This window comes from Ochlerotatus camptorhynchus, unplaced genomic scaffold, assembly GCF_037179485.1.
Source record: "Ochlerotatus camptorhynchus isolate MF236.1 unplaced genomic scaffold, CSIRO-AGI_Acam_v1.1 ptg000025l, whole genome shotgun sequence".
NCBI lineage: Eukaryota > Metazoa > Arthropoda > Insecta > Diptera > Culicidae > Ochlerotatus > Ochlerotatus camptorhynchus.
The window spans coordinates 925032-939993 of record NW_027040517.1 but is presented as its reverse complement, the minus strand read 5'-3'; the positions used below and the strand labels follow the sequence as shown (position 1 = coordinate 939993).

General features: G+C 36.9%; 1 protein-coding gene across 1 annotated transcript in view; it reads right to left on the bottom strand.

Moving 5' to 3' along the window:
• DIP2 (disco-interacting protein 2) overlaps positions 1–14422 on the bottom strand; it is a 321435-nt gene extending 307013 nt beyond the window's left edge. Inside the window, exon 1 of the mRNA XM_065229771.1 lies at positions 13440–14422. Within this exon, the coding sequence (XP_065085843.1) occupies positions 13440–13524 (85 nt within the window). The 5' untranslated portion in view covers positions 13525–14422. The remainder of the gene's footprint in view (positions 1–13439) is intronic.
• Between the last annotated feature and the right edge of the window lie 540 nt (positions 14423–14962).

Genomic DNA, 14962 nt, shown 5'->3' with positions numbered 1-14962 from the left:
TGTTTTTCTCTGAGAAATCACTTCAGATCGGAAATAATAAAAGGAAAACATGGACGAGAGCTTTTGGCAATCTCATTTTAGATTCAGTCTCAGAGAAAACGATTTTTGATTTTTTTTATTCACTAGGTCATATTCACCTTAACATTAACAATTTCCGATAAAAAAATGTCTGAAAATATCGTGAAAAGTGATTATAGTAAATCATTTTTTATTTTTTTTTTAACTCTTTATTTGTTCCAAATTCAAAATAAATTACATTTCATTTCAACCTAGGTGCTCCAGTTACTACAGTAGCTTACCAGCCTTAATTGTTATGATAAATAGCTAAGTGTTTTTACATTGTTCCTGTCTTGGCAATTCAGTATTTTAAACAGGTTTTTAAAACCTGCATGTCAGTATAACAATTGATATCTTAAAACTAAAAACTAAAACTAAATCTTATCTAAGTATAAAGGGAATTAATCGTTGCAATTGAGGATTGCAACGATTTTTGCCTGAAATTATTAATTATTTTGTTGGACATTTGTTCTAAAGTCTCAACATTCGAAATTCTATGTACTTCGGTAGTACTATACCAGGGAGGCAACTTCAAACTCATTTTCAGAACTTTGTTCTGAATCCTTTGAAGTGCTTTTTTCCTGGTAGTGCAACAACAAGACCATATTGGCACAGCGTAAAGCATGGCCGGTCTAAAAACTTGTTTAAATATTAGAAGTTTATTCGTCAGGCAAAGTTTGGATTTCCTGTTTATAAGAGGATACAAACATTTTATATATTTGTTACATTTGGCTTGAATGCCCTCAATGTGATCTCTAAAAGTTAATTTTTGGTCAAGTATTAATCCAAGATATTTCACTTGGTTTGACCAGGAAATTGGAACTCCGTTCATAGTGACTATGTGACTAGGTTTCAAAAACGAAGCTCTAGGCTTATGTGGAAATATTATAAGTTGAGTTTTGGAAGCGTTGGGAGAAATCTTCCATTTTTGTAAATAAGAAGAGAAAATATCTAAACTTTTCTGCAGTCTGCTGCAAATAATACGAAGACTTCTTCCTTTAGCGGAAATGCCTGTGTCATCAGCGAACAAAGATTTGTGGCAACCCTGAGGTAAATCAGGCAGGTCCGAAGTGAAAATGTTATACAATATAGGCCCAGAGTAACTCCTGCTCTAACAGGTAGTCGATTAGATTTTGAATTTTGATAATTTACCTGCAGAGTTCTGTCAGTTAAATAATTCTGAACTAATTTCATAATGTAAAGTGGAAAATTAAACTTTTTCAATTTAACAATCAAACCTTCATGCCAAACATTGTCGAATGCTTTTTCTATGTCTAGAAGAGCAACTCCAGTTGATTGGCCTTAAGATTTGTTTGAATGAATTAAATTAGTAACTCTTAAGAGTTGATGAGTAGTTGAATGCCCATGGCGAAATCCAATCTGCTCATCTGCAAAAATTGAGTTCGTATTGATGTGAAGCATCATTCTATTCAAAATTATCTTTTCAAAAAGTTTACTTATTGAAGAAAGCAAACTTATTGGGCGGTAGCTAGAAGCTTCAGCTGGATTTTTATCTTGCTTCAAAATTGGAACAACTTTTGCATTTTTCCATTTATCAGGAAAGTATGCCAAATGGAAACATCTGTTAAATAATTTTACCAAGAAAGACAAGGTACTCTCTGGGAGTTTTTTGATGAGGATATAGAAAATTCCATCATCACCTGAAGCTTTCATATTTTGAAACTTTTTAGTTATAGACCTTACTTCGTCCAAATCAGTCCCCCAAGAATCATCAAAAATATTTTCCCGAGAGAAAATATTCAGAAAATCTCGAGCAACCTGATTCTCAATAGAACTAGTAAGACCCAAATTGAAATTATGGGAACTCTCGAATTGCTTAGCAAGTTTCTGAGCTTTTTCCAAATTTGTGATCAAAATTTTACCACCTTCTTTAAGCGCTGGAATAGGGTTTGGAACTCGGGTCTAATTTAGAAACATTATTTTCAAAAGTTTTGTCATTTAGGGCAGAGAATCGCTTTTTAATTTGCCAGATAACTTTCATGGCAGGATCGCGTGTTCTTTGATATTGTCTCCTACGGACATTTTTAAGACGGATCAAGACCTGAAGATCGTCGTCTATAATAATTGAATCGAATTTAACCTCGCATTTTGGTACTGAGGCAGCTCTTGCTTCAACTATAGAAGTAGACAGAGATTCAAGAGCATAATTAATTTCATCTTTAGTTTTCAAAGGAATGTTTGGATCGAAGTTATATTCCATAAATGTTCGAAACTGCTCCCAATCAGCTCTATGGTAATTGAAAGTAGAGCTGTTGGGATTACACATTATTTCTTGGGATATTTCAAAAGTTACTGGAAGGTGATCAGAACCGAAGTCAGCATGGGTAACCAATTGGCTACAAAGTTGACATGAATCAGTTAAGACCAAATCAATAGTTGAGGGATTTCTTGCAGAAGAAAAGCATGTTGGGCTGTTTGGATATTGAATAGTGTAATAACCTGCAGAACAATCATCAAACAGAATATTACCATTGGAATTGCTTTGAGCATTATTCCATGAGTGGTGTTTTGCATTAAAATCACCAATAATAAAGAATTTAGGCATATGACGGGTAAGTTTCCGGAGGTCACCCTTGAGAAAATTCTTTTTCTGGCCTACGCATTGGAATGGCAAATAGGCAGCTATAAACGTAAGTTGTCCAAATTTTTTCAAAAACTTTGGTTTCAAATGAAGAAAGAGTTTTATGTTTGATTCGTCTATGAACAATGATGGCAACGCCACCACAGGGTCCATCAAGACGATCATTTCTATAAATCAAATAATTTGCGTCCTTCTTAACCTTATGGTCAGGTTTAAGGAACGTTTCAGTTATAACGGCAATATGCACGTTATGAACTCTCAAAAAGTTAAATAGCTCGTCTTCATTATCTTTAAGAGATCGAGCATTCCAATTTAAAATATTTAATGCTTTAAAATCCATTGCTGAATTTTAAAGTCATGACAATATTATTTGCAAATTTACCCCAGTTTGAATAGTATTAAACATGGAGTTAGATTTAAGCATATCTGAAAACATGTCAATTAATGATTTCTGTAAAAAATCCATTTTAGAGGCAGTAATGCTTCCTAAGTCATAATTGTCAAAATTTCCGTTGTAATTACGTTGGTTAGTATTTTGATTTCTACCCGTTGCAATAGCAGCATAGGTAGCTCCATTAACTCGTTGTACATTGTTAGCAGCGAGGGGAGTAGGTACAGATGAAACATTTGAAGCAGGGTGATATTTGTACCTACGGGTACGAATGTAGAATTTGTTCCTCGCTGACCGTTGTTAACAGCAGAGGAATTTGTACCTGGTCGGAAACGTGGAGCGTTTCCTACTTGTCGCTTAGATTTGGATTTGTGGTTTTCACCACAATTTGAACATTTAAATTTCTTAGGATCTTCCTTCACAGGACAGTCGTCCTTTGCGTGAAATGAATCACCACAATTCATGCATTTAGCTGGCATGTAGCAATTTTTAGTTCCGTGACCCCATCCCTGGCACTTACGGCACTGGGTGAGGTTTTGGAAATTTCCTCCAGTCTTCATGAAGTGTTCCCACTTCACTCGGGCATGGAGCATAAGGCAAGCTTTTTCTAAGGCCTTAAGGTTGTTTAGTTCACTAGACTTGAAGTGAACTAAATAAAAATCATTAGAAATCCCGTTGCGCGAATCGCTAGGACGGGATTTCATTTTCATTTTGATTACTTGGAGTGGCACAACTCCAAGTAATTTTACCAGTTCATCTTTGATCTGATCCAGGGATTCACCACTGAGCAGTCCTTTCATGACAACCTTGAACACACGTTCAGTTTTGGTGTCGCAAGTAAAAAATTTATGCAGCTTCTCAGTAAGATACTTCAGAAGACATTTAAATCCTTCAGCCAATACACGGCATTCACCCCGTCGTCCAATTTGTAGTGAAAACTTAACTTTCACGAAATTCAAAAGTTCCATGCGAAGAGCATGGAAATCGGAAGTGGTTATCACAATAGGGGGAATCTTTTCCTTCTTGGCATTAAGCCGGGAAAGTTTACTAGAATTTTTCTTGGATGATGGATCATTCTCATCATCCGTGAGCAAATCAAATTGATTACTCAAATTAATTTCATCAGAAGGGGGGTCAAGAGTTTGCCCCTTTCTTTTGCGTTTAGGCGCCATGGCGGCAGTAAATTTCTATCCAAATCGACTTCCAAGCAGATTACTATAAGAATCTGAAGGATCGAAGAGGAATTTTCCAAATCGATATCCAAGAAGGATTACCTCGGGTAGGGTCCAAACAAGGATCGAAGAGGAATAAGAGTTGAACAAGGTAGAAAATTTTTTACAGGTTGAGCACTGAAAAGTGCTGTTTAAATTTGTTGTAGCTTTAGGTAGTAGTAACACTTCCTTCAGCAAAAAGCAAATAGATCCGCACGGCAAGAGAGCACGATGCGGACTGATGGTGAATCATTAATATTAATAGTTAATCATGATTAATCACTAACACCCTGCATCCATGTATCAAATAAAAATATGTCATACACCTGCGTTAAAAAAACGCGATAATATTTCAGACACAATACCCAATTTTTCACAATGAGCATCCCATTATCCAGATGTTAGCTCCCAAATATCGAGGGTTAACGCTTTGAGTAGTATTTAAACGCAGCGCATTTTTATTAACTGAGAGTGATCTGGTGCACATTTGCCGAGTGGCGGCACGCAATTTTTGTTTCCCGACGCACACACTCTTTTAAATTGCTTTATTACATGTTTACGGCACTCTCGAGATGCATCATCGCACCGTCGTCCTATTCCAGTAGCTACAACCATTAGAGATGATGGGATAAACGACTCAAGTTACAGATTTGGAAATACTTTAATAATCGGAAACGAGTGCATTTGCGCCAATCTTGTGACTAGAATCCCTCAAGTGGAAGGCGGTACATAAGTAAGAGTGCAGTTAGACCAGTCATAGATAAGCTAGCCAGTAACGGTCTGTTTGAATAGCACCGGCTGAAGGTGCATCTAAGTGTGAGAATGTAAGCTGTACCAGACAGTGATGGTGGCAATGTTTGAGTTGGTTGAGCATAATGAGAGCCTGTTGGTCTATTATGTAACAGACCAGTCCCAGGGTATGATGCGGAAGACGACGATAGCGGCCCACTGCAGCAGCTGTAGCAGCTGGAGCACGTGCGCAAGTTGCATATATACGTCTGGAGTAAAGTAATTAAGTCAATGACACGGTCGAACACATTCCTGTCTACGGTTGGGGATGATGTTGTATATTTTCAATATATTGCTATCCTAATAAAAACGTTATGGTTATTTTGCTTAACGACGTGTTCGGGATATCATCCGAACCATTTCAATCATTTGGGTTATCGTTCGTTTAAGGATTTTTTTTTTATTAGAGTACCTATAAGGGGAACCTTGAAAATATACATTGGGGTGCTTAATTATGAAAAAAAAAGTATTAGATTTCTTATAGGCCACCGTCCAGTTTTAATTATAACCCCAAAATATGAGTCGGTGCAAAAAATGGTAAAGATTTATCAAGGTTTAGAGGCCGCGCAAATGGTTTAAAATTCGTATGGGAATAACTATAGAAGCATTTTAAATTTCACTTACACACTAACTCCACAATTATGCATCACTTCCATTTGATTAACACGCTAGACTGACTGATCCATAATTATTTTTAGCTAATCCATAATTGTGGGGTCAGTGTATAAAGCTCTAAGTTTGGTTCTAGTTTTCCATATACTGAAAAAAAATGTGGTTACTATGACAATGGCCAACAAGCATGTTGTTGTTACGGTTATTTTGGCAGTAAGTAAAGAAAGATAAAATTGCGAAATAATGACAAAATAGGGTAAACTGATAGTTGAATTTTTACCAGACAACACCAATTTCAACACAACAACAACAGGCTTATTATTATTTTTTAACGTAACGGACAACTAAACCAAAGTTAGAGCGGTGTAAGTGAAATTCAATAAAATCCGATAGTAATTCGCCAAAATATTTTGAGGCTTTGAACGAAACTGGAGGGTGACCTCTAAGAAATCTAACACATTTTTTTCAAAATGAAGCACCCCAATATACATACATCTCACTTCAATGGTCCTTACTGTTCCAATAGTTGTTTGTGGACAGCTGTTCCGTATGGTGCTGAGTTTATGATTCGCCGTAAACCAGCTATAAATTGATAACATTGTTAAATTAATTTCCTAGATTCAAATCTACGTTTCCCAATAAAAGCAACCTCCATCAAATTATGTCCGTTTACCTTAACCATGAAAATAAGCCGCTCAAAACAATCTATTATGGCAGCTTTTACATCCTTCACACCCTCCGATTACGACAATTTATCATTTCTAGGCAAGTCTGTTTATGGTAAAAAGTACAAAAAACGCACTGTTGTCTGCGGGTCGGACACTCGATTTACCACTTCCGGTGGTTAGGTGCTTTTGTGCCATCGGTGCCTAAATAACGGATCATCAAAGAAGCAAAATGTATGACAACGCAAACAGCATACCAACCCGCCATCACCATCATGCTAATATGTAGCTATGCACACGGTCAATGAGAATAACTTAAAGAGGGAGTCATTTCTACTCAGTTAAATGGGGAAATATCTAAAAACTGCTACTTACTCAGGTCTGAGTAACTGCATTTTTTATAAATTTCGCATACAACTGAGTAGAAGTAACTCCCTCTCAGAGTAATTCTCATTGGCCGTGCAAACACCGGCTGGATGATTTCCCTTTTTTGAGTATTACACTTAAGAGGTGTTTTATTTTTGTATCCATCACATTGTGAACGTGATCGTTGCTACATTGTTATGGACTACATTTCCATATCTTAGTCCATGGTTGGGTATGGGGTTAGCTTAGGAACATGTAAGAGTTGTACGAATGATAAAATCCGCTAAAATTTCTTGAACAGTAGACTTGCTCTTTAACATTTACTCGAAAGCTGCACATACACTTCTAAAGTCATCACCGAACGCTCATTTTTGCCAGTAACACACAGCAATGAGGGATGAAAGATTGCAGTAATGGAACGCAAAATAAACACTTCTCTAATTGAAGTCCGGCCTGGTCGAGGGAGAAAACAAAATGTGAAAAGTAGACGCAAAGACGGAAAGTAAATGGAAAGCACTTACACTGCTGTTGTTTCATTCGCCCAAGATACTCTCGCATATTGTTGTATATAAGCTTTGCACGCAGTGGACAACATATGATCCGACAGACAAAAGAAGAATGACCAGAACGATGCTGGGATTTGAACCATGTGGTCGGCAGTGATGATTATCATTGTTTGCTGGAAACATTCTTAGTATATACATCGACTCATGGTTGCTGGTCACATAATGTTGAAGGTACATCATAGTGTTCTTCACAGCAGAAAACCCAACGGCCTTCAAATAGCTGAAACTAATAATAATTACTGTTTTATGTATCAAGCTTTAGGGCAACTGTTGGATCTTCTTCATTGCCTATTGCAAGCAAATTGGAACGTTAAGTCTGCTCTCTACTTAGTGTTCAATAAAAAAAATCCATGATTTCCAGACAAAGAAATCCATCCATATTTTTCTAAATTCATAAGCTTAAAATATGTAATAAGTAATAAACTACGACTGTTGCTGTATTTTATGATCTGAAACACGCTTTTGAAACAATGTCTAGGCCCTTATTGTCAAGATCAATCAATCAATGAAATTACAAGTACTGCATATAAATGTTTTGAAAGCTACTTATCTGACAGTACTCAACGGACTGTTTTTAATGACTATATTTCTAATCGCGGCGAATCACTTTGAAGTACCCTAGGGAAGTGTATTAGGGCTCCTTTTATTTATAATGTATATTAATGACTTGCGGCGTGTTTTAAGATTTTGCGACATTAATCTTTTTTCAGATGATACTCTATTATTCATTGCAGTTAAGCATTTAGAAGTTGCGATCTCACACTTGAATGAAGCTTTCCCAAGTAACTTTTCAAGTTTTATAGTGGTTTTAAAGCATGCTACAAATCTAAATCATGGTCTACAGAACCCTTATAAAACCAAAATTGTTACTTGGGTTGCGTTCTCTAAGTAGATGCATGAAATGTAAGCAGTTGAAAGTTTATACAAGTAAAGCAAAATTCGTGGTAACGTCTCTGTTGTAATTAATAATCAGACTATTGATCGCGTTCGGGAGATTACATATCTTGACGTGAATATTGATGTCAAATTTAAGTTCAACTCTTACATTCACAATGTCAGTTTCGTATTAATAATGTAGAAATGTATGTGTATACTACCGATGATGAATTATTTCAACCACATTCTGAGGAGAACTCGGAGAAAAAATCAACGAAGCTCTGACAAGAATCCCGAATTAGTTCTGATATTAAGTCCTGAGAAATTTTTCGAAAAATTACGTAGGAATGATGTAAGGAGAATTCCTAGGTGATTCTGAGGATAATTGTATGTGGATTGTGAGTAAAATAATAAGTGATTTTTAAGAAGAATTTCAAGAGAATAAACAGAATTTATAGGGATTTTGGGGATAATTTCAGAGGAATACTGAGGGAGATTCAGAAGAGAACTTTAAGGAAGTTCCAAGAAAAATACAAAAGGTTAAACGTTCTTAACGTTGATTAAAAAAAAAGGTTATTTAATAAGCATATTTTTGCATGAATAATCTCAAGCTCTTATTACACTTTCAATGTTTGTTGGAACATGTTAAGATTTACGAGAAAGTGGGGTAAGATGGCCATATAGGGCAAGACGAGCATCGTCTCTAAACCACACCTTTTGAATATAAAATTAGTACAAACTTATGTAATGTACTTCTTTAGTATATTCTCATGCTGTGTATTGAAAAAAAAAACCATAGCCATTAACATGGCAGGTGATTTATGGTAATGTTGTTAAAACTAACAAAAAAAACTATGTTGGTGTTATAAAATAAAGTATAATGAACTTTTTTGTTATTCCGGCATGTCTTACACCTTTTTTTTTTCCTTGATTTGTTTTCCGTGCTGAGCACCAATGCTACCGACGTGCCAGGAAGGCAGCTCCCACACCTGGACCCTACCTATCGACCCATCAACTCATGAACCGGGGACCAACGGCTTTACTTCCCTTCCGAAGGAAGACGTGATCAGAGATGTTATGCCTCAGAACATCCCGGCGGCGCCGACTGGGATTGAACCCAGGCCTACTGGGGTGAGAGATAACCAGCATAATTTAGATAATTTTTGAAATTTGAAATGCTCTTAAATGACTATTAAAATTTATCTAAGTTACATGTAAATTATTCGAACGGCACTAGGCCGTATTGATAGACATTAAAACACACATGGGCCGATACTAGCGGCTTTGTTTCCCTTCCGAAGGAAGACGTGACCAGAGATTTTTATCACCTCAGAAAAATCCCACCGACCTCGGCTGGGATTGACCTCAGACCCATTGGGGTGAGAAAGCAGTCACTCTTACCACTACACCACCGGCGCCGGCTTCTATATGATAAGGATCCATTAAAATTCTCAAATTAGGATTTTTTTTTTGAGATTTATGAGAAAATGTTCAATAAATTTTTGATTTAATTTTTTTTTACATTTTAGAACTTTGCGAAATTTCTGGCTTCAAATATGGCGTAGTTTAAAGATCTCAAATAAAAAAAAAAACATGGTTGGACTTGGAAATTTTATAAGATTCTGACACTCCGAAGCGTTGGCTAGAGAATTATTATAAATGAAAAAAATAAGTTTTGAGAGGAATTGTAGAGGAATTCTAGGGATGATAATAAAGGAATTATGGGGCGACTTTCAATGGAATTTTTCTTCGAGTAATTTTGTAGAGTAATTTTGAGAAATATTTCAAGAAAATTATAAGGAGAACTATATGCGAATTCTAAGGTAGTTCTGAAGAGAATATTATGGGGATTATGAGTAGCATTCTAGGGAACGTTATCAACTCTATACGTTCATCTCCTCATCTATTTTATAAAAATTACCACTTTTAGTATTTTATTTGAAATTAGCATCTTCAACTATGTAAATCGTTAACTTCACGCAGAAGTAATACAAAACAAATAGTTAAAGCACAGACAAACAGACGTAACTCTTCATTGTGTATCTTCGTTCATGCATTTAACGGTTGATTTGAATATTATCAGTTCCGCGAACTACTCGCCGCAGCGGTGGCATCGGATCACTTTGACGTTTCTATATATTCTATAGAAATTTTATGCAATATTGTTTACGAGTTAGCGGGCAAGCTTGTTTTCCGCGAGAAGCCAGATAGATGTCGTTACTGAAGTTATATGTTTTGAGATACTATGTTTTCAAGAATAAGTTTTTCAAAGAGTTACGTCTGTTTGTCTGTGGTTAAAGTGAGATTAAGGTGTCAAGGGGAACATTGAGCACAAGAGAAACTTAAATCAATGCTGACTAATTTAAACTGTAATGACATTTCGTTGTGTCGGTGTGACCCCGGCGTAGTGGTTGACATCCATAACTCTCAAGTTAAAGTCACGAGTTCAAATCTCATCCTCGACAAGTCACGAATGACGCAAGAGTTTTCCCGTGACTACGATAAAAAAACACATTTCGTTGTTCAGCATCTGGAATATTTCTACTAGTACACGGGCTAGGGGAAGGACAGGTCCAAGTATCAGCATCAATATCGATGGTGGAAATATTAAATATTTTAATATGTGTGATATTTGCGAATCTTATACTTAGTCTGACAGTTGTTTTTTTTTTGTATTTGACTATTTTTGGTTTGAAGTGTACATTTGACATTCATTAAGTAAAAAATGGATTTCACACCAGATGCAAGTAATTTTTTGATGATCTTGCTGGCCACCGCCACCAAAATCCGCTCCTTGTTCTAAAAAATTCGGCATTATTTGTTAGCTGATCTCAGTGCAAATAATCGGTCGCACTTCTGTCCCAGAAAATAGTCATTAATTTCCAAAAATTCTTCATCGTCTGCGAACCAATGTGCTGTCCTCCGATGGAACGGGATTCGACTGACTACGCCTCCCCTGTAAACGGAGTCCCAGAGTGATGGTTCCGTGGTCGTATTACACTTGATTTGCCATGAGCCTGCAACTGGCAAAATTTGCTACTGGGGGAACGTCCAGTACCGTTTTTATCATGAAAAGTTGAAGTCGAAATCGATCAGAGTTATCGAAAACGAAAATCTAGGCAAAAATGAAAGCTACAGTAAATATAAACAACAACGGTGAAACGTCATTGAGTGTATGCGTTAAAGTTACACTGTTATTTTTTTTACTTTGAAGCTGTCCGCTTGACAGTTAATATCATTAATATTTATACTAAAAATTATAATAATTACCAATTTGCGCAATTTTTACACCAAATATTACTGCAGATCAATTTGTACTTCCCCTAGTACACGGGTCTATCCCGGTTTTTTTCCCGGTGAAATCGAGTTTTCGGCATGTTCCGTTTTTCCCGATTTCCCAGTTAACTCGTCTCGATTATTGTATTTGGCTGTTGATTGTCTTGGTTTCTTCAGCGTACTTCTCCGTTCGTTAGTTTAATGAACTAGGAACTAAGCATACCGTAGTGTCCGTAATACTGTAACAACTTTTATTTATTTATAGAATAAATGTTTCTTTACTGCAATTCAAGCAGAAATGTCGAAAAAAGTGACTTTAGGGGAATTTTTAGTGACCACCTTCAAAAAAGTATAAAAGTCACTAAAAAGAGACTCAGCCCTGTTATCTAGATGAAAATTATGCAACGCCTCGTTTTACTGTTAGGACCTCTCTCGACAAGAGTGGATTTTCTTAATTTGTTGCATATGATGTATACATATTTGGTATAATATAAATATTTTAATAACTAATAATTAAGTAAACAATAAAAAATGCCTTACATACATCAAATTTGCGAAGTCCTTACTACACTATTCTGCAATTATGTCTTGGACAAAACTAGGGACAATTTGATTTGTTATTGTTGTATTTAAGAGACTTCACACTTTTGTGCATATGCCTCTTTCAATTTTTTATTAAAATAAATTTCAAGGCATAATGTGGCCGTCCATAATAAGTTATTATTTTTAGACGAATTTTTATCATTTATGAAGAACACAATGGGCACAATGATGTTCAAAAACACAAAATTAACAAAACAATTCAAGAGCCACATGTGAAAAGGGCATACAAGCTTTTTGTAAACAAACCTTTGTAGGGCCTTTTTTCGCCAACCGAGGGTCGCCCACGCAAACCAACAACATCATCGGTAAGGGGAAAGCTTACCCTACCCGCTAATGTTAATGGTTTGCGTTGGTGTAATATGGGGAGCGAGAAAAGGGCATAAGAAGGTTTGTTTACAAAAAGCTTGTATGCCCTTTTCACATGTTGTTCTTGAATTATTATTAAAAGATATCTAAACAAATTTTCAATACAAACTATTATTAGTAGGCATAGGTAGAAAAGTAACATCCCTAGCAAACTCAATTGAGAAACAATTGAGTAAAAGAGTCAGTATGACTCTTCTTCTTCTTACTTTTATTATAGAAACTTTCAGTCCTGAGCTGCTTCGTCTCTTTAGTATAACTTTTGAAAAACCATTGCCAATTGACAACCATCCTAAGATCGATAACAAACTTTGATAAGCGCTTATGTTTTGACTCACAAATATGATAACATTCCAGGAAACATTGCAGCACTTCCTCACTCTTGCGATGGATTTATTACTTTATCAATGCATCGGTATTTCCGAGACTGATAAAGCCTGTCGCATGTACTAGAGGTAGGCATAAGCTATCTCGATTCTCCTGCAATGAACGCATACAAATAGAAAGCGATGGAGCCTTTCCCTTTTTCGGCAATAATCCACACCGCATCCGGCCTTTGGCATGTTGCAACGATTCTCGATTGCAGCGTAGACCCGTGTAAGATTCGAATCAGCCAATATGCAAACAACAGGAAACGGAGGATGGGCGGCCCAATCGGTGGACAACAAATAGACGAGTGAGCAAAGCGCATTTTCCTGCATCCTGTTGTATCAAAAATCTTGGCAGCAGACGAAGTGAGTTTTTGAGAGTTTGATATCAAGAGAACAAACACCAACTCACAATGCGAGTTAGTTACTTTTGGTATAGGAGGGAAAATCATTAGCGATAAACGGAAAACGGGAAAACAGGGAAAGCCGGGCCCCAACGGTTGAAGAATGGCGACGGAAAATGTGGGCGAATGCGAGAACGAGTATGAGAGAAAGAGCAGGTGGTGGAAAACCATGGGAGAAAATGTCATTAAATTATCGATCCGTCTGCAAAAATTTTGCTTGCGATTTTCGTCGAGACGAGACATGGAACTTTCAGGAGAAATTTAGTAGAATGAAAATGGATGAAACTTACCTTCAGATAGTTCCAATTCCAATTCGGCCAGTTTTTCCCGGATATCATCCGGGAGGCTCCCGTAATCCACAATGATGTCACTCATCTTGTTCCAAACCCGAGGTTGCGGGCTCCTTCCACTCACTCCCCGAGCAGTTTAACTCCAATCAATTATTAATCAAAGAAAATTGCACCACTGCCCGGTTCTCACACTATCACTTTAATTCGCAATAATTTCTTTCAATTTTCAATCAATCAAAAGCATTATTTTCTCGTTAATTTCCTCTATTTTCCACTTTTTTACTGCCTCACAAAACTTGATATACAATCAATCGAGAAGAGAAGCAAAATACAACACCACCACTAATCCACGGGTGCACTTATACCAGTGCTGTAGGCGCGCCTTCTCTGCACTGACAGAATCAAACAGCAGGCCTTTGACGTTTGCAGCGCGAGAGAGAATCAAATTTTGCACCATCAAACACAATCCTCTCACTTTTGAACGCACACAGCTTGAAGCTGACTCACCGCTCACTTGGCTGCAGAAAACATAAAAACAACGCACTGAGATGAGAAAGGCGAGCGATCGACGGCTGCCACTGCTACTCACTCACTACAATTGCCAATATCGCAGTATATTCAACAGAAATTCATACATTCACGTCACTTCTTAAAACTTGTTTTACGTTATCCCCAAAAGAAATGCACAAAATTTCCGCAGTTACGAATCAAACTCCCATTTTGAGGTTTTTCACTCCACTGGTATGCTTCCAAATACATTCACACAACTCGTCGCCAATCACGCACTTTTGCAATCAATAAAAAAAACAACACCCTTTCCTTTTTACCACTCACACTTCGCAAATGCCAAGATCCTTTCAAATTTACAATGATCTGCCACCGTAGATCCAATCGCGGGCGATCCGGTATTTCAAAAAACAGCCTAAACTTCCGAAATTTAGCTAATTTTGTTTGTAGAAATCCGGCGCAGACGGTACACAAATCACGGATTCAAATATCTGTTTACCTAGTATCGTCTAAGCTCGGTCGTAGTCGCACTAGAACTGCACCTTAACGCACGGAACGAAGCTGAGCCATCTACTGAGCATGCTATGCTATGTTTCGAGGGCTCTCTTCCATTCCTCATCTGAAAGGGGTAGTATTTGTGCAATGTGTCGATGGTAACGTATGCTGTTATGCTTGAAACCTAGATGGGGGTGGCGTATGAATGGGGCTCTAAAACTCAATAAACGAATGATAACCCAAACGATTAAATTATTCCACAAATGGTTTAGATGATACCCAGAACACAGCGTTTAGCAAAATAACCATAAAAATATTATTAGGGAAATTATAGCTTATTGCTTCAAGTAAGGTACACTACACACATCATTTGGTTTGCCTGCTCGACGGTGCCGGAATTACTGAGATTCAACCAACCAAATTAAGCGTGAAACATAAATTTTATCTGGTTTCCACTAGAATGAGCGAATTCGTAAAACATAGCAACAATTTCAATACTGAATTTGAAGTCAACTTGAAGT